This window comes from Cucurbitaria berberidis (genome assembly GCF_010015615.1).
Source record: "Cucurbitaria berberidis CBS 394.84 unplaced genomic scaffold K460scaffold_4, whole genome shotgun sequence".
In the NCBI taxonomy this organism is placed as follows: domain Eukaryota; kingdom Fungi; phylum Ascomycota; class Dothideomycetes; order Pleosporales; family Cucurbitariaceae; genus Cucurbitaria; species Cucurbitaria berberidis.
In genome coordinates, this window is record NW_024468938.1 from 3,570,064 (window position 1) to 3,586,064 (window position 16,001).

Here is a 16,001-nt window from a genome sequence, read left to right on the forward strand (position 1 = left end):
CGAAGATCATGAATTCACCCATCGGGCTCACTTGAAAGAAAACTCTATCGGCTGATACAACATGGATTAAGCTCGTCGCTCCTTCAAATATTGAGGCGGCCAAGAAAACACCCACTACACAACGTGGACGTCGACACTCAATTGCTCTATCCCTAACAAACGTCAGAATAAGGCCCCACATCTTCAAAGCGATATCTACAATAGCTATACAAAAGAGTAACAAAGCCGTTCAGCCTCATGTTACCTTGGAATGACCGCGGTTCAACCACGATCGCTCCGGAAGCGTTCCGAGCCGGAAAGGACGGCAGCTTCAACTCTGGCACCGCTCTTACCACTCGCTGTAGTCCGCTTTCTAATTGTCAAATATGGAATCCACAGCCCCTCGAACCCTTGGTTCTATATCACAACAGCAGGGTCCGGAGTCACCAAATTCCGTGAGTCATTGTACATCTGCTATAAGGCACGCAGCCGCAGCCTGAAGCCCTTCCGCACACTGAACTTCGACCGATGCTCATCTGTCGCTTGAATTCAACATCCGGTATCCTCGGCAAACATGGACGCTGGCTGGGAAGAAGTTGAGCGCATGGCAGTAGCCGCATCGACCGATGATGCTCGGCTGGCTTCTGAATACCCTACACCAGAGACCACGAAACGATGGAGGCGCCTCTTCGGTTATTCCCAGATGGAGGCCGTAAAGCTCATCGGCGATCAACGAGGGGACGGTGAGTAGAAACCATTCGAAGGACATCAGGCTACCCTGGACTTGTCTGGTCCTAACCTTAGCAGTCACCCGCGAACGCATCACTGACGAGCATTGGACTCTTATTAGAGAGGAGAAGGAGATCTTGGGCTACGACCGCGAGGCCTACGAGCACAGCCTCCAGCTTTCCCATGTGTTCAAGCGACAGAGCGCCTTAATTCCAACGACTGGGTCAGATGGAGCGATGATGTTGCTCTTCCGGCTCGGTGGTTTGCTAAGCACGCCGGAGAAAGTGAAAGAAGTTGCGGGCCTGGAGGAGCTGCCGGTGGTCCGAGAAGGAATGAGCGAGATGGAGATGGTGAAGTTCTGTGCTGTCGACAAGGAGGCGCAGAAGAAGCTAGAGGACTGGTTGACGCAGCAGTCTGTACTACAAAGGTGAGTATGATACTATTGTATCAGAAGGCATAGAGACTGGTGATGTCTCGAACCGTAACCTTCGAGGAATTCGCATGTAATGCAACATCATCTCTTTTTTCGCCTAGGACACATCGAAAATAACAATCTTGGTGGGAGCTCTCCCCCGCTGAAAGCTTGATCCCGTGAGACCCTACTTCAGTCACAAACCCCGAGAGAAGCGCGACCGAGAAGCACTTGGGGATGTTCCGAGGGTCGCCAACTACACAAGCGCTTCCTTCGGCCAAAAATAACGCAGAATTATCAAGACTGAAAATCATTTTCTAAGGCTCCATACCATGCATGACATCGTGCTGTAGTACAACTATGAGCTCCCGGTTGGAAGATCACGCCTCCTACAGCGGTGTGTCTGATGAAGCACAACTTCATCCGGGTAGTGGTCGTGATGACGAAGGAAACACTTCGCCAATCATGGAATGCTTAGAGCGAGAAATACAGCCATCGCATGCGTCGCCCTCGTCGTAGTAGATGAGAAATAAGCTTAAATCGAAGCCTAACAATAGCGATAGAACATCGGTCAGCATCTTGCAGGGCTGAGCCACAGCTGTGATCCAGCTTCGATGTAAGCTGTTCTAGCCACGTCAGGCTCGGAACATCCTGAAACGCTTATTGGAATATTTTTGGCGAATTCTAAGATCTGCTTGACCCAGAGATGTCCGAGTTTGACGAATGATTTCGAGTCTGGCTTGGTGTTTTCTCCTTCTCCGCAATTTCATTCTGTCATGGCTGTGAGGCTTAGCTGACCGTCTTAGGATTGAGCACAACAACCACAACGGCTTACCATCAGACGGCAGGCATCTGATCCGATGGCTATGTGAGATAATGAAGACTTCCTGATAGTTAAGGCAGGCAGGTTACTGACTATATAAGTCTGAGGGTATCTTGCTAGAATGCACTCATCATCACCACACTCACATCCATTTCAGCAACAACCATCTTCTTTTACTAGCTATTTCGCCCTAATCACTACTTCGTTCATCAATCGAACCAAACAATCAAAATGGTCGCCTTCACATCCCTCGCAGTCGCTGCCACCACCTTCCTAGGCCTCACACATGCTGCACCCGCCAATCCAGTCCGCAACACTGGTGTAATTCACCGTGTATTTGCAGGCTCTACCACTGAAAACGGCGGCCTCCACTTCGAGCCCCAGAACGTGGTAGCAGAACCTGGCGATGTCATGGAATTCCATTTCCTGCCCAAGAACCACACAGTGGTCCAATCATCTTTTGAAAAGCCATGCGAACCTCTTGCAGGTGGCAAAGGCATCTTTTCTGGGTTCAACTTCCGTACCGATGCCGGCGAGGCTCCGAAAGTGTTCACGTTCACGGTTCAGGACAAGAAACCCTTCTGGTACTACTGCTCCCAGACGGTGGGCGACCATTGCCAGAAGGGCATGAGCGGTGTCATCAATCAGAACTTCGACTCCGACAAGACGCTTGCCAAGTACAAGGAGAACTCGAAGAACACAGTTACCAAGCAGCCTTCTGCTGACCCTCTTGCTTCTCAGGGTGGTTGGATCCTGCCCAACAAGCCTTTGTAGGCGAAGAGGCGACGAGGAGTGGAGACGGATAAGTAGAGGCGACGATGGCATGATGTGTTGATGGGGTTGCATTTGCTTTGGCGTGCGTAGCGTTGGCATTTGTGTTGGCGTTGGCGTTGGTATTTTACTTAGATCATCTTCATACCTTCGCATCAATATTATACCTTCTTTTGCGTACCCGTATTATACTCTTCCCTCTTTTTGTTATTGCAATCATTAGCCAAGGTTTAGATTCTCTTTCAATCCTTCACTACCTTCAGCCTGAACAATAGGAAGCCCGTGCGTCCCTAGTACCGTGAGTTGAACAAGGACTAAGATGTGCACATGGAAACGAAGACGGATGACTTTGCATCTCTCAAATCAGAGAGGGCTATGATAAGCCTGCATCACGCGTTGATCGAGCGTGTTTTCATCTTCTATTCCCCCATCACGCGTTGACTACATCAAGCACACAGCTAGCCAGCCAAAGTATGTATCGTCCAATTTATTTACCTTCGCTCCACCAGCAGTAATTGCAGAAGAGAAGGGGGTAAGCAGACGCTCGGTTATGTTCTTCTTACCTCCATTTTCCCCTCCAAAGCATCCTCATTGAGTAAGGACGTAGAGTGAATATGAAGGGTTTTCAGTTTTAAGGAGCAGAAGAGGATGCGCCGCGCGCGAAGAGGAAAACCCAGCGAGGCTTTTCGGATGACTAAGAAACGCTAACGCTATCTAGCTAGCGGAGGATGCGAGCGAATTGGGAGTGGCGCATTATTGACGAGTTGGTGCAAGTGGGGCGGGGCAGGGCAGGCGTGCACATGGCGGGGCAGCGTTTTGTTGTCAACTGTGAGTGTGAGTGTGACTTTTACTGCAAGAAAATAGATAGGACATATACTTGCTTGTAGGAAAAAGAAGTAAGTCAATCCGGGGTACTGTGACTCTGTTGAGTTGTGGAAACTGACGTCCTGTAGCTCGACAGCGCCGCACTCTACGAAAGCAATCCCTCGCCCTTCGTCACCGAGTTTCTTTCACAGACGCACACTCCCCAACAACCCCTACCGAGTACTTCAGCCAAACGAGCACACGATACTGTGAGGAATTTCAAAACTACAATCAGCCTCGAAGAAACCTACTGCCTTCCTGCATCTCGAGTGCCCACGCCTGCTCGAGCACAAAGCAGCTTCAACATTACATTCCCTTCGACATCGACAAGCATAAATCAGATACATCATGTCTTCAGCAGGACGCGGTCGCGGCGGCAAGTTCAACAAGGTCAAGCGTGGAGGGGGTAAGAAGTTCTCCCGAGACCTACAGCCGCTCAATGCAGATGGCGAGGTCGTAGGCATGTGGGGTGTATGTACACGCTCTCCAATGTCAACAGATTACATAGCTAACATAGTCTCCAAGGAACAACCCTCAAAGGTCGACGAAGAGTCGTCAGAGGAGGAGTCCTCGGAGGAAGAGTCCAGCGACGACGGCAGCAAACCCGCGGCAGAAGAGTTGACGCGCGAGCAACGCCGTGAAGCCGCAAAGAAACGCAAGGCTGCCGCAATAGCAAAGAAGTCGCAGAGGACCCCCGAAGCAGGCGACCTCCCCACTGATTCCTCCGAAGACGAAGACGACGACATGCCCGCAAACCCCAACCACACTGCAAAAGCCCGCTCCCAAGCCGCTACCATCCCCGTTGCTGCAGACGCCGAGCCCGCCGCGGCTACCGCAAAGGGCAAAGGCAAACAGCAAGACCTGTCCCAGCTATCCCGCCGCGAGCGTGAAGCAATCCAGGCACAGAATGCCAAAGAGCGATATGAGAAGCTACACGCAGAGGGAAAGACGGAGCAGGCGCGTGCGGATCTAGAGCGTTTGGCGTTGGTGAGGGAGCGCCGGGATAATGAGGCTGCGCGCAAGAAGGCAGAGGCAGAGGAGCGCGCCGAGTTGGACAAGGAGAAGGCGGGGGCTTTGGAGCGCGAGCAGAGGAGGAGGGATCAGGCTATGGGCAAGGCTCAGCGTCTGGCCAAGGGTGGAAAGAAGAAGTAAAGCTCCCTGGAGACGTGCCTCTTTGGATCCGCCATAGCCATTTATCGAATGGGGCACGTCAGCTCTGGGAGCTGGCATTCAACGGCTCAATGCTTGCGTTTTGCATAGCCTGCGGATGGGTTTGGCCTTTTGGCAGCTGGAGTACATGTTCACGATCTGATGAGAGCCTTGGCAGGAGATGGCACTGCACGACCTGCGTAGCCTGCTGGATGTGTATGCGACTAGGAAAATCACTCATGGAATCCCGTGAACGACCACTTTCTGCTTCTTTTCTACTTGGTGCTTGTATTGCAGGTGCTACTGCGCCCTTGTATGCCCTAACAGCTCAGCCCACCGACATGGGCACTCTATCTCTGTTTCCTGAATCCGAGAACCATCAGACTGGACATGTATGTGTCTAGAGCCTTCGACGTTGGTACGAACATCTTGTACAGCAGCTGAAGGCCTTCGTATAGTTGCGCCCTTGACTGGACCCCCACCTCGGCAACGAACGCGAAAGTCCACGACTTCGTCATCACTCCTCACTATGTAAACACGGCCATGTCGCCACCAATGCCTCGCCTAGCGAGATTTTCTTTGGCGTTCTTATCCTTCGTATGCGAACGTAGGTCCGAACGTGCCGATAATGGATGAGCCGATTCCCGCAGCCGAACAGTCAAACTACGAAACCTTCCGTGACTGCCTGAGCGAACCGGTTTTACGAGCTCTGGCAGCACCAGTCGAAGAGCAAAAGCCGAAGAAAAGAAGACATGCGAAGAGGAGCTCGAAAAGCAAGATTGCTGGCGCTGTAGAGAGGGGCAAGGCGCAGACGAATACCAATGGCAGTGTCGAAGCGACAGAAGCCCAAGCATCCGACGCAGAGGACTTGGGAGACTTCATCGAGGTAAGCTAATTACACTACTATGCTTTGCAAGAACCATAATTTGACGCGAAAATAGTATCTAAGCGCCCTCATCTTCGCCTCCCTCCCCCCAGACCTCCGAACCCTATCCTACTCCAAGTACAAAGACTCTACGCGTCTACAAGATCTCTACACGACACCCCTCTCTGCATCAACATACACGCTCGTCCTAAACACCATCTCCCCAACTGTAATCGACAGCCTCGAATCTTACGCCCTCCTCCCACCCGCCGCAGACGCAACCGATCTACGAAACCTCCTCCTCCCCGTTCTCACAGCATACACTACAGCTGCAACAGCCCCGCCGCCTATATGGAGCTCGACGCGCACAACAGCGTGTGAGCTGTGTGGCAGAGATTGGGTGCCGCTGACTTATCATCATTTGATACCCAAGAGTGCGCACGAGAGGGTGTTGAAGAGAGGGTGGCATACTGAAGAGATGCTGAATAGTGTGGCGTGGTTGTGTAGGGCGTGTCATTCGTTTGTGCATAGATTGGCGAGTAATGAGGGGCTGGCGAAAGGCTTCTATACGCTTGAGCTGATTAGAGAGGGTGGGGTGGAGGGGGACGCGGATAAGAGAGCGGAGGTCGAGGGTTGGGTTCGGTGGGTGGGTGGTGTGCGGTGGAGGAGTCGGTGATGGGATATAGTGGGAGTAGAGACTAACCAATTCGTTGCTCTAAGCTGTAAAGAAAAGCCTTCCGAGGTTGGAAGGTGGTTGATGAGCGTGATACACATTAAGTACATGAGAGGGACGTGAAAAAGAGAAGAAGTGTAGATCAAGAATAGCTGAGGCGAGGCAACGAAGGACTATCACAGCAAAGCCTTGCAAAGATGGTCTCACTTCAAAAAGTAGTCTCGTACGAAGATCGTTATTCATTAAACTATCTCATGAAAATCAGACCCCAAGTCGGAGGAGGTCAAAGTCGTCCAACTGACCTCCGTCACGTTACGCCAAACACCACACGACAAATATTACAGCGTACACGGGAACTAACCCTGAAGCCCAACACCATATAACCAACAGACATGCTGTCAAGAAGCTCATTCTCGAGAATTTACAGTGGTGCGTCACTCAGAAACCCCTTCTCAACCTCATCAGCAAAGACGGGATAGTTTCGCCAATTCGCAGCCGCCAATTTCCTCGCCTCGACACTCGCGCGGACATGACCGAGAAACTTCTCGGTACTAGGATCACTCGTTGATCGTTTCAGGGTACCCGGACCCACCGTCGCTGTGGACGAAGAAGACATAGTGGCAGGAGTAATCGTGGTACTAGAAGCATTCGAGCCCGAACTAGTAGAACGAGCAGCAGACTTCCGTCTCGTCCGGTCTCTGCGCTCAAGTGTGCATGCTCTCTTCCTCCCCGTTGCAGATGGCTTGTTGGCCGCAAACTCTTTAGCCTCCGTCTCTAGTTTGTCTAGTCTGACGAGCATCTTCATCTCGTTCCTTTGTTGTTGCGTCGTCTCTTCACCGCTGGGGAAGCTTTTCCTCCTAAGCGAGGTAGCGAGGTAGTCGTGATACTCTTTCGTACCCATACGCAGCTTGTACTCGCTCAGCGGGCTGGGTGGCGAGAAGCGAATGTCGTATCCAGGGCTGGCGAAGTCAACGAGCTGGCCTGGATGGGCTTCTGTCGGGATGACGTTGCGGCGAACGAAGGAAGTTGTTGGGTCCTGAGAAGCAGAATCTCGACGTAGTGTAGCCGGACTTCCTAAACCACGACCCCTTGCACGCGCCACCAGTGCCGGTCTACTGAACGGGAACGTCAGGCTCAACTCGTAACCTGAAGAGTCGATGCGCTGTCTCTTGAACGAGTCTTCGATCGATGGGCTTGGGGGCGCGAACACTGACGAGATTGAAGTCCGTGGGCTGATTTGCGGTGTGCGATCACACGAGCGTCTACTAGATGCCATTTCAAAGCTAAAGTTCATGTTGAATACCTCGCTTGGTCGTCGTTTCTTGCGAAAACTGGTCATCCATCCTGTTGCTTTGGCAGCTGGGTTGAGCTTGGATGCCGGCTTGGACTCTCTGGCGGACTCGGGAGTAGGCACTGGTGTGTGTTGACGTATCTTTTGCATAGGAGCCACTGGCTTCCACTGAGGCATGCGCCGGAGGATATCTTCGGGGGATTCTTTTACAATCCTGACTGGTTGTGTGCGCTGAACTTGATTGTTGGTTGGTACCCGGTGATAACAAGGCCAGTCCTGCATGCTCGCCAGTTCTCGTGCAGCTGGGGCATTTGAAGATAAGTAGGCATCTCTTGTGAATGCGAAGTACAAGTCGTCTTGTGGTCGATATTCACGAGGCGGCAATGGGTCGCGGGGCCAGACAGCAGGACGTCCATTCCGCGGATCATCATGATACCCTGTTGCCTGGGGTATTAAAGCAAGCCGTGGGATTTGTGAATGATGGTTTGATTGTGGGGTTGGCGGGGGCGTGGTGCGGTCATATGGTGATGATGCCGGCATGGTGCTCGTGACTGGTTGGTTGTGATCCCGTGCCCACCACACGCAGTCAGTAACTGCTGGAATGTGTCGACAGAATGGATGGTCAACTTTATGAAGGTGAACGACTCTTGCAGTGCCGATTCGGTAATCCGAGGAGGACATGAGCTATAATGAGTGGATTGCCTAGCGATCGGTAGTGGATGTTAGCAAGTGTGGTAGAACCAGCATCACCGACGTGTGAATTTGGGATTACACTTCTTCGACTCTCTGACCGTTGAAGTTCTTGTGGGTTATATACTACGTCTTCCGATGCCCTCGACGTCTGATGGACATGATCCGATGTCCAGCTTCACGACATCAGCACGGTTGCATCAATGTAGGTCTCGCTCATCTCAGGCTCCGGTACTTTCATAATTACAAATGACCACAAACGGTGGGTTCTCTTGCATCATCTTCCCGCTCAATTGTGAATCTAGAAGCCTCAAGGCCGCAGCCGGACGTTGCGCCAGGCTAAACGGGACCCAAAACCCCCCGAGCGACGGGAGCTCGCCGCAGTGCGTGACGAGCCGTCCTGTTAGTTGACGCCATATCGTTGGCTCGGCGTCTCCGCGAAATGTATGTCTTCCGTGGGTGGGACTTGTGAAGAGCCATGGAAGAGGACAGGGGCTAGACCGAGATCGGCGGGCCAAAAGAAGTGGGTGACACGTCCAGGTAATGTGACGAACCGCCAGTATGATCGAGGATATGGATCTTTGCGGTTCGAGGGCGTACAAACTGTAGCAGTGCCATGGTACTGTGTCGCCAAGCGGCCAATGATCGCACCCGCCATTCTTTAAGCGTATCACGTCTAGAAGGTAGCTATCAACCGCCAGTACAGCAAGCGCAGCCAACCAAGACATCACTAACATCTCGCCAGATTGGTACGACGTGTCTAAAGGAAAGAGGTATCTGGTAATTCAGCCCTTCTCCCACTGTACGTTTAGTGGGAATAGAGGAACAAAGGCCTTGAAACTCTAAGACCCAGCGTCCCGAACAACACTCTCCCAAACACCCTGCCAGTCCGCCTCGCAGCCTCCATACCTAGCTTCAAATGTATTCATCGCCAGGTTCCCCAAGAACGGTCTGACTACTCTGTTGATAAGCTCCCCTCTTGCCATGTCCAGCACCGCGGCGTTTTCTTCCTTTTCCAACGCCTCAATAAGCGGGTCGAGGAACAGAGTCCTTTTCGATTCGTCCGAAGTCAAGTCGCTGCTGGTATGTAGCGTAACCGTAGGCGCAGACGAGTATTGCGACAGCACTTCACTAATCTCCTCTGTAAGTGACTGTAGTGACAGTGGCGTGCTAGGCTTGTACACCGCATCAATGGTATCAGTCACGAATAGCCATTCCATGAGTTGGAAGTCATCTGGATCAAGTACTACAAGCTCATCCAGTAACTTGCATGTTTGTATGACGCCAGAGTTGTTATAATGCTCCTTGTTCCCTGCGTTCGGTAAAAGCGATGACAAGGCAGATGTCAACTCGCCGTTCACGACAGGCCATAGTGACGCGAGATGGATTGGCGAGGTCTTGAGGATCATGGCACGCAACAGCACGATCACATCTGCACGAGTGGTCGATGAGGGAGACGACGCCGGTGTGGCCGTGAGCAGTTCCACAACCTTCTCCAAGATTTGTGGCATGTTGGGTGTGTATGCATCTTCCGGGTTGGCGAGAACGAGGAGCGCGATGCGTCGAAGCGTTTGCTGTGTTTTGCGATCAGCGTCCTGTCGGGCAGATGTAGCACCGACACCGAACATGATGCCAGCTGTTGTCGGTGCAGACAGTCGCGAAAGTAGCTCTGGCACGCGTTCTTTATCCGACTGAGTCCACTGTGCGAGAATGGGCAACCACGAGTCCTGAAGCAGGGGTAATGGCGTGTTGAAGAACTTTAGATCGTTGAAGGCATCGAAGATGTCCTTCTTTAGAAACTTGTTGCCTTGTGCGATCTTTGTTAACCCAAGTAGTAGGTCTAGCACACTCTTAGAAACGTTGTCCGGAAATGCTTTTGCGCGGAATGTAGGGCCGATGACAGATGTCGAAATGTCTGACACGACCTTTGCAACACGATCATTCTCTATGAGAACAGTGGGTAATTTTGGTACGATTGAGTTGAGAATAGAAACCACGTCAGTTGCTCGCTTCTGGGCGCGGCTTCCATTTGTGGCGGCTGAGGTCTCCTCGGTCGACGATACTTGATTGGTATCTTGAATGTAGCCCATTGAACGGGTTGTGAAGATTGCAGTCAGAATCCTTGCAAAAATATCCTAGACGAAAGGTTAGTATAATTTTTGTAAAGTTGATAAGATAATTACGTACTGCAAGCTCTCTTCTCATCCTCCGCTGCTCTCCAAAATTGGTGTTGTCAACCTTCTGGCCGATTACAGCGGTGAATTCTAGAAGCGTAGGTAGTATTTGTCGATGAGGGAGAGGGTTGGCAAGAACGTCGCGGAGAAACAGCGTGCAGTCTTGCCATATCTCATCCATAGCATCATCCTCCAAAGACTTTGTGTATTCAACGAGGAAAGCAACAAGATCAGTATCGGAGAGGTCCGAAGTTAACGTAGATAACCGATTGACATCCAAGGCACTAGGGTCAGTTCGGCTATACACTGCATTGAAGATAGCCGGGATGGTATGTTTCGGCATGGAGCCGTTCAGTACGTTCAGTAGACCAGTGACGACTGATTCTTGAACGTCGTCCTTCCTTGCACGTGCCCACAGGACTACTAGTGTCTCCAGACATTCCAGCGCTTCTGCAGCGAACAGGTGTTCTAGGATACGCCGAGCACGGTTGCGTAAGCGCAGAGATGTGTAGCCAAAGGATGAAGCCGACGTAGGGTCTTGGCGGCCCTGGTCCTGTCCATAGCCACCCCAGGACCATATAGCAAAGCACATTCGAACAGTATCCTGAAAGCAAAGTAAAACTGTGAGTCTGCTGTTGGCTGTTGGCGTACGCGTCGGGTTCATATCTGAGGAGAAAACACCAGATACTACATTGCTAAAGAAGCCTTGGGGTTGCTCAGGAGTTTTGTTAGCTGATGCTTTGGTCTCTTGAGTCATTAAACGTTCGTGTGCTTTAGCTAGAATTTGCTCTAGCCCGTTAATGAGCGAGACAAGCGTGGATTCTGGGGAGATGCTCGGTCTTGGGTCATCATCTTTCGTGAAAGTTGACTTTAGATTCTCAAAGGTGATGTTGATCTGTCTGCAGAGACATTCGACAAGAGGTAGAAGGTTTTGGAAGATGGTGTCGGCAAACAGAGGCAAAACCTCAATAAGAAACTGGACCCAGTCATCCAGTACGAGACGACTGGTTGGTGACGAAAACCCAAATTTGAGACAGTCAATAAGCTGAGGAGGTGGAGGGATAGGCGCCGGCTCGTAATCTTCAGAGTCTCTGTTCATGGCCAGAGACAGTCTTGACCGATGGGTTGGATGACCTGGGGTTTTGGGCTCCGACATTGGTTCGTGTCGAGACCGGGTGAGGCGTAATCTTAGCGCAGACAGTTCTGCCCCTAAAAGTAGCCTTTGCAAAGATGGCCCGGCTGATTTGAGCCTCATCATCAGCGGCACTTCAAGCTCAAGCTCTCTCAGTGGGGCTGCAAACGGACTTTGGTAGATTTGTGTTATAATGGAGACTGATATTCGATGCAGCTCGTGTATATGAGGCTCGACTTTGGCTTCTGCTCGATCAACTTGAAGCGAAAGAGTTTTCAGGCATGTATGCATGAGCCACTCCTGAAGTGTTGCTCGAAGTGATGATAGGTCGACCCAGGGAACAGACACCTCGGCAAGCGTTACCCAGGTAAGATGGGAGGGGTGTTTCAAAATGTTGAGAATGTGTTTGAGGTAATATAAACACTCTTTAGTGTCGTCTCTTTCGCGACGCGGTCGTTGCTCCTGCGTTGTCTTTTCAGGTGCCAAGCTGTTGGTAACTACTAAGCATTGTAACGACTGAATGTGAAGTACAAGGACTTCAAAGACCTTGTTCAAACTTGGTAGGTCCTGTAGCCAACTCCGCATGAATGTAGATGTCTCAGAGCCTTCCTCTGCAAGCGCGTCCAAGAGAAGCAGAAGCGGCCTTGTTAAGAGGGAATGAAAATCTGCGGGAGGTGGTGATGTTGGTAGTAAGCTATTGCTACTAGGTCGGCGTGCTATACTACCGCGTTTCTCTGATTGTAAGCTCAATTCGTGTATTGTGTGAGTCCACAGGGTCGCAAAACATCGACCACAGTCTGAGGTGCTAGTCGATGTAGCAGACTGTGAGGTACGTTCCACAATGATCGAGGAGATAGCAGCCTCCACTATTCGGCTAGTAGGTGCGATCGTGTGCAGCTGCAACATGCATCGAGCTGATTCGACGTGATACTTGGGCATCAGCGGTGACAGATATTGCCAGAAACAGCCAACTAGCGGATGTACAAGCTCAAAGAGCTGAGAAGGGGTAATATAGGGCTCTGAGGGTCGAGAGGTTTGAAGCGCTACTAGTACCGCAGTCAATGCACTTAATTGAGAGAAAGGGATATCCGTATAAGCGCCGGCGTATTTTGAAAGAACGTGATGGAAGACCACAGCAGGGTCAAACTCATCAATGGCTTTCAGCTGCTGTATCTTGAAGATCAGGTTGGCTAAAATCTTGGAAGGCATCTCGGCCGGGATGGACGAGCCATTGGACTTTATGGATGTTGAGAACATGCGGGATGCCTCGCGTAGAGTGAACTGACCGATTTGGGTAGGGTCAAAGGGGAGGTCTACCGCGTCCAAGCTTCCTTGAGAGTCCTCGTAGAATGTCCAAATCTGCTTGAATACGGTCGCTCGAGGTATCTTGATAGCTGCAGCAAGGCCTTGCTCCATAGCCTCATCGTATTTCAACGCCCGATCTGGTACCAGTTGAACAAGAGAGTCGGCGATTTCGACAGCGAGGCTCACGACCTCGGCGTCTATAGATGATGTACCGGTCTTCTCGAAGGCGTCATTGAGAGACGCGATTGTCGCGAGAATCATCAAAGGCATATGGTGAAGTAGCATATCCTCTTCCTTGAGGTTGAAGCGCGCCAGAACAAACTTCGCCAGCTTCATCCTATGTATAGCTTCGTCGCGCGGCGTAGCATCAGCCTGTAGGGATGATGTAACGAGATATATCAGCTTTCCCCATATCAGACCGCTATCAACGCCATCAAAGAAGGCACTGGCGCTTCTCATAACTTCCTCCACATGATCCCTTGGAGCGCCTTCACTGTAGGACTGAACGCTTTGTAGTGCGGGGAGGAAGACTTCAGGTACGATCAAGCCACCCACCTCCCATCGATCCATCAATGAGAGACATACTCGAAAAGGGCGGGCTCGCTCAGTGGGTATTATGGTACGTCTATTGACCATTTTGAGCACGCTGTTTGTCAGCGCCTCAAGGCCATACTGAGAGAAGTATGCAGCTTGATGGGTTGAAGCATCAGCGGAGGCATGGTGCTTGTCCGGCGTGGGTGAGGTCACATTCTCGCTGCCTTCAGAAGCCGTAGGCTCTGGTCCAAGGAACCATGCCCAGAGTCGGCGATTAAGGCTCATGTCCTTCCGCGACACCACTCCGGCGGCGGCGGCGACTAGTCGCTCCAGGTCCCCTTTGCTAATGCGCTCTTGTAGAACGGGCGAGTCAAGAGGTAGATGGCTAACAAGCAGATCAAGAAACCCTCGTTGTATTAGTAATTGAGAATCTGAAAGTCCAGATTCGAAGCATCGAATGAGCAGGCCTGGTTCTGGGGATACAGCTGCTTCAGCTTCGGCCGGCAGACCTCCGTTTTGTGTGAGAGTATTAGGTGGAGAGTTGCGGCGATTCGAAACGCCAAACTTGGGCAGGCGACGAACGAGGAAGGCTAGGGCGCCCTGTCTTCGAGAAGCGTTTGTGATTGTTGCTAGGAAGAAGCATTGCCAGAAGTGAGACGAGCTACTGCTGATCTTCGCATCTATGGCTTTGTCCGTGTTGTCCACCGCAGCTTTACGCAGCTTTTCGAGTGCTGACACCATGCGTTCGAAGTCCTCGCTCGTCTCATCTTCCAAGCCTGGGAGTAGCGAAAGTATGACTGCCTTCAGGGCCGGTCGAAGCGCAGCTCCATCGAGCTCCAAGATGTAGCTCTCGAACACGGATAGGAACAGGGGGCGGACGGAAAGTGATGCGAAGGACAGCACAGAGGCAAGGCCAGGGAAGTAGAGGTGGAGGTCACGGGCAAGGGCGTCTTTCTGGGCCTGTGTTAGCTCATGTTGGAAGTGAAGTGGGGCACATGCATACTCCGATGGTAGAGAATATGTAGCCATAGACTTCGAGTGCCTTCTGATGTACACCCGATGGCAATGCTGGATTCAAGCACTGCGCTAATCGCAGTGCGACAGTGTCGCTATGTGGAATGACTGGTATCTCGGAAGGGTGCGACTGCAGGGCCTGTACACGACGCCGTATAAGCTACCAATCGCATAGATGTGGTGACAGTGAGAGCCTGACCTTCAGCAGCCTTCCCAGGAATGAAATGTAGTCGGCCCATTCTTGCTGTGCGGTATCCCAGAGAGCGAGCGCGCGTTCGACGCCTGCCGCATATCGTCGAAAGCCTTTGTCTTTCTTGTACAACGCTGGAGGAGGCCCCATTAGCTCGAAGTTGGGCAATATATGCGCCAAACTTGACTTACGCTCTTCTGCAATGTTGCGCGAAGCTCGAGGGACAGGTGAGGAACGACCCGACCCTGGTGGAGAGAATAGCTGCAGATTAGCAGTGGGATCAGCCGACATGCTGTGTCTGGCAGGAAATAGAATGTCCGGAGTAGAATCTAGAAGCGCCAGACATGCTGTCCAAAGTAAAACAGCTAGAGTTAATGTCTGCTGCCTGTACCTAGTATACAAAGACGTCGCACTTAAGCACCCGGGAAAACCATAGGTCCGGCGCGCGTCTCCTTCACATGCCGATGACGCCAACAGCACACGACATGACCTCTGGACATACCACACACGGCCATGGAACCCTGACGACCATTTAAGCGTCTTTGGGAGGCGCCATGGATACCTCACACTTGGTAGATAGTTCCCGCAAGGCGTTCTTGATCGGCACGGTAGCTAACAACGGCAGCATGCCTCGCAAGGCGAACCACCCGCCCCGCAGATAGATAACTACCACCATGCCCGCCACGACCCTCCGCCGAACTACCCACCACCTTCCTACGATGATGCGACTGGATCGCCAGCTGCGCTGCTGCTGGTCGGGCCGCCACCGGATTATGGCGCCTTCAGAACTTATCACGACGAGTCCTCCATCGCAAGTAGCGAAGTGGAGGCTACAGACAGGTCGCTTCCAGAATGGGTTGGACAGGCATTGGTTGTCTTTGTCTTTGTGACTATCATATACGGCTTTTACAGAATCATCAACACTCCGGATAGCATGGACGACTTCCCTGGGTGAACTGGGAAAGACGCGACACCCCATCCCACCCCGCGCCTTACCAGCGAGCCATGAGCAGCATACTTCCGCCTCCTCTTCGAAAGCCGCCCCTGCCTGTCGAGCCTAGGACAGTATCTTACAATGGAGCAACGAGATCGCAATATCTCGCTGCGAGCAGTTTGGAGCAGACTGAAGGAGTACCAATGAAGCGCAAGGGACACACTCCGCGAGTCGCTACAGAGACAAATCAAACTGGGGAATCACAAGGCGAACTAGAGTAGAGCGTGGTCCACGACCGATTCCTCTGGCGGGAGGTTCTTGTCATCTAGTTGAGGGATTCATCCCAAAGAGCATCTCAGATACAAGGATCAAGAGAGTATAGCATATAAACAATCACCACCGTATCTTCAAAAGTCAGAGCTGTTGCAGCAATGCATGGCTTGCCAAGGAAGCTCTCTTTTCCTTTGCTAAA

General features: G+C 51.8%; 7 protein-coding genes across 7 annotated transcripts; 5 read left to right on the forward strand and 2 right to left on the reverse strand.

The window, feature by feature from the left end:
* Positions 1 to 553: 553 nt before the first annotated feature.
* K460DRAFT_408302 (uncharacterized protein) lies at positions 554 to 2,011 on the forward strand (the record flags this gene model as incomplete). The annotated part of the gene is made up of 3 exons (XM_040937149.1): positions 554 to 722; positions 787 to 1,135; positions 1,927 to 2,011. The coding sequence occupies 3 exons, from the start codon at positions 554 to 556 to the stop codon at positions 2,009 to 2,011; spliced, it is 603 nt and encodes a 200-aa protein (XP_040786549.1).
* A 79-nt stretch (positions 2,012 to 2,090) lies between these two features.
* K460DRAFT_342831 (uncharacterized protein) lies at positions 2,091 to 2,717 on the forward strand (the record flags this gene model as incomplete). The annotated part of the gene is made up of 1 exon (XM_040931207.1): positions 2,091 to 2,717. The coding sequence occupies exon 1, from the start codon at positions 2,175 to 2,177 to the stop codon at positions 2,715 to 2,717; it is 543 nt and encodes a 180-aa protein (XP_040786550.1). The 5' UTR covers positions 2,091 to 2,174.
* An 827-nt stretch (positions 2,718 to 3,544) lies between these two features.
* On the forward strand, positions 3,545 to 4,872 carry K460DRAFT_368859 (uncharacterized protein). Its single transcript, XM_040933857.1, has 3 exons — positions 3,545 to 3,610; positions 3,668 to 4,049; positions 4,104 to 4,872. The coding sequence occupies exons 2-3, from the start codon at positions 3,927 to 3,929 to the stop codon at positions 4,728 to 4,730; spliced, it is 750 nt and encodes a 249-aa protein (XP_040786551.1). The 5' UTR covers positions 3,545 to 3,610; positions 3,668 to 3,926; the 3' UTR covers positions 4,731 to 4,872.
* A 483-nt stretch (positions 4,873 to 5,355) lies between these two features.
* On the forward strand, positions 5,356 to 6,268 carry K460DRAFT_357637 (uncharacterized protein; the record flags this gene model as incomplete). The annotated part of the gene is made up of 2 exons (XM_040932046.1): positions 5,356 to 5,613; positions 5,669 to 6,268. 2 exons carry the CDS (start codon positions 5,356 to 5,358, stop codon positions 6,266 to 6,268), a joined length of 858 nt encoding a protein of 285 aa, XP_040786552.1.
* A 418-nt stretch (positions 6,269 to 6,686) lies between these two features.
* K460DRAFT_379023 (uncharacterized protein) lies at positions 6,687 to 7,604 on the reverse strand (the record flags this gene model as incomplete). The annotated part of the gene is made up of 1 exon (XM_040935131.1): positions 6,687 to 7,604. The coding sequence occupies one exon, from the start codon at positions 7,602 to 7,604 to the stop codon at positions 6,687 to 6,689; it is 918 nt and encodes a 305-aa protein (XP_040786553.1).
* A 1,484-nt stretch (positions 7,605 to 9,088) lies between these two features.
* On the reverse strand, positions 9,089 to 14,886 carry K460DRAFT_408307 (cellular morphogenesis regulator dopa; the record flags this gene model as incomplete). Its single annotated transcript, XM_040937150.1, has 5 exons — positions 9,089 to 10,381; positions 10,434 to 14,345; positions 14,395 to 14,544; positions 14,605 to 14,729; positions 14,787 to 14,886. 5 exons carry the CDS (start codon positions 14,884 to 14,886, stop codon positions 9,089 to 9,091), a joined length of 5,580 nt encoding a protein of 1,859 aa, XP_040786554.1.
* A 203-nt stretch (positions 14,887 to 15,089) lies between these two features.
* On the forward strand, positions 15,090 to 15,978 carry K460DRAFT_317036 (uncharacterized protein). The gene is made up of 2 exons (XM_040930346.1): positions 15,090 to 15,167; positions 15,221 to 15,978. Exons 1-2 carry the CDS (start codon positions 15,150 to 15,152, stop codon positions 15,548 to 15,550), a joined length of 348 nt encoding a protein of 115 aa, XP_040786555.1. The 5' UTR covers positions 15,090 to 15,149; the 3' UTR covers positions 15,551 to 15,978.
* The last annotated feature ends 23 nt before the right edge of the window (positions 15,979 to 16,001 follow it).

Bases quoted from the DNA above. Each gene is read 5' to 3' on its own strand.
- K460DRAFT_368859 (XM_040933857.1), top strand. From the start codon at position 3,927: ATGTCTTCAGCAGGACGCGGTCGCGGCGGCAAGTTCAACAAGGTCAAG. The intron at 4,050-4,103 runs GTATGTACACGC...ATAGTCTCCAAG, and splicing joins AGGTCGTAGGCATGTGGGGT to GAACAACCCTCAAAGGTCGA.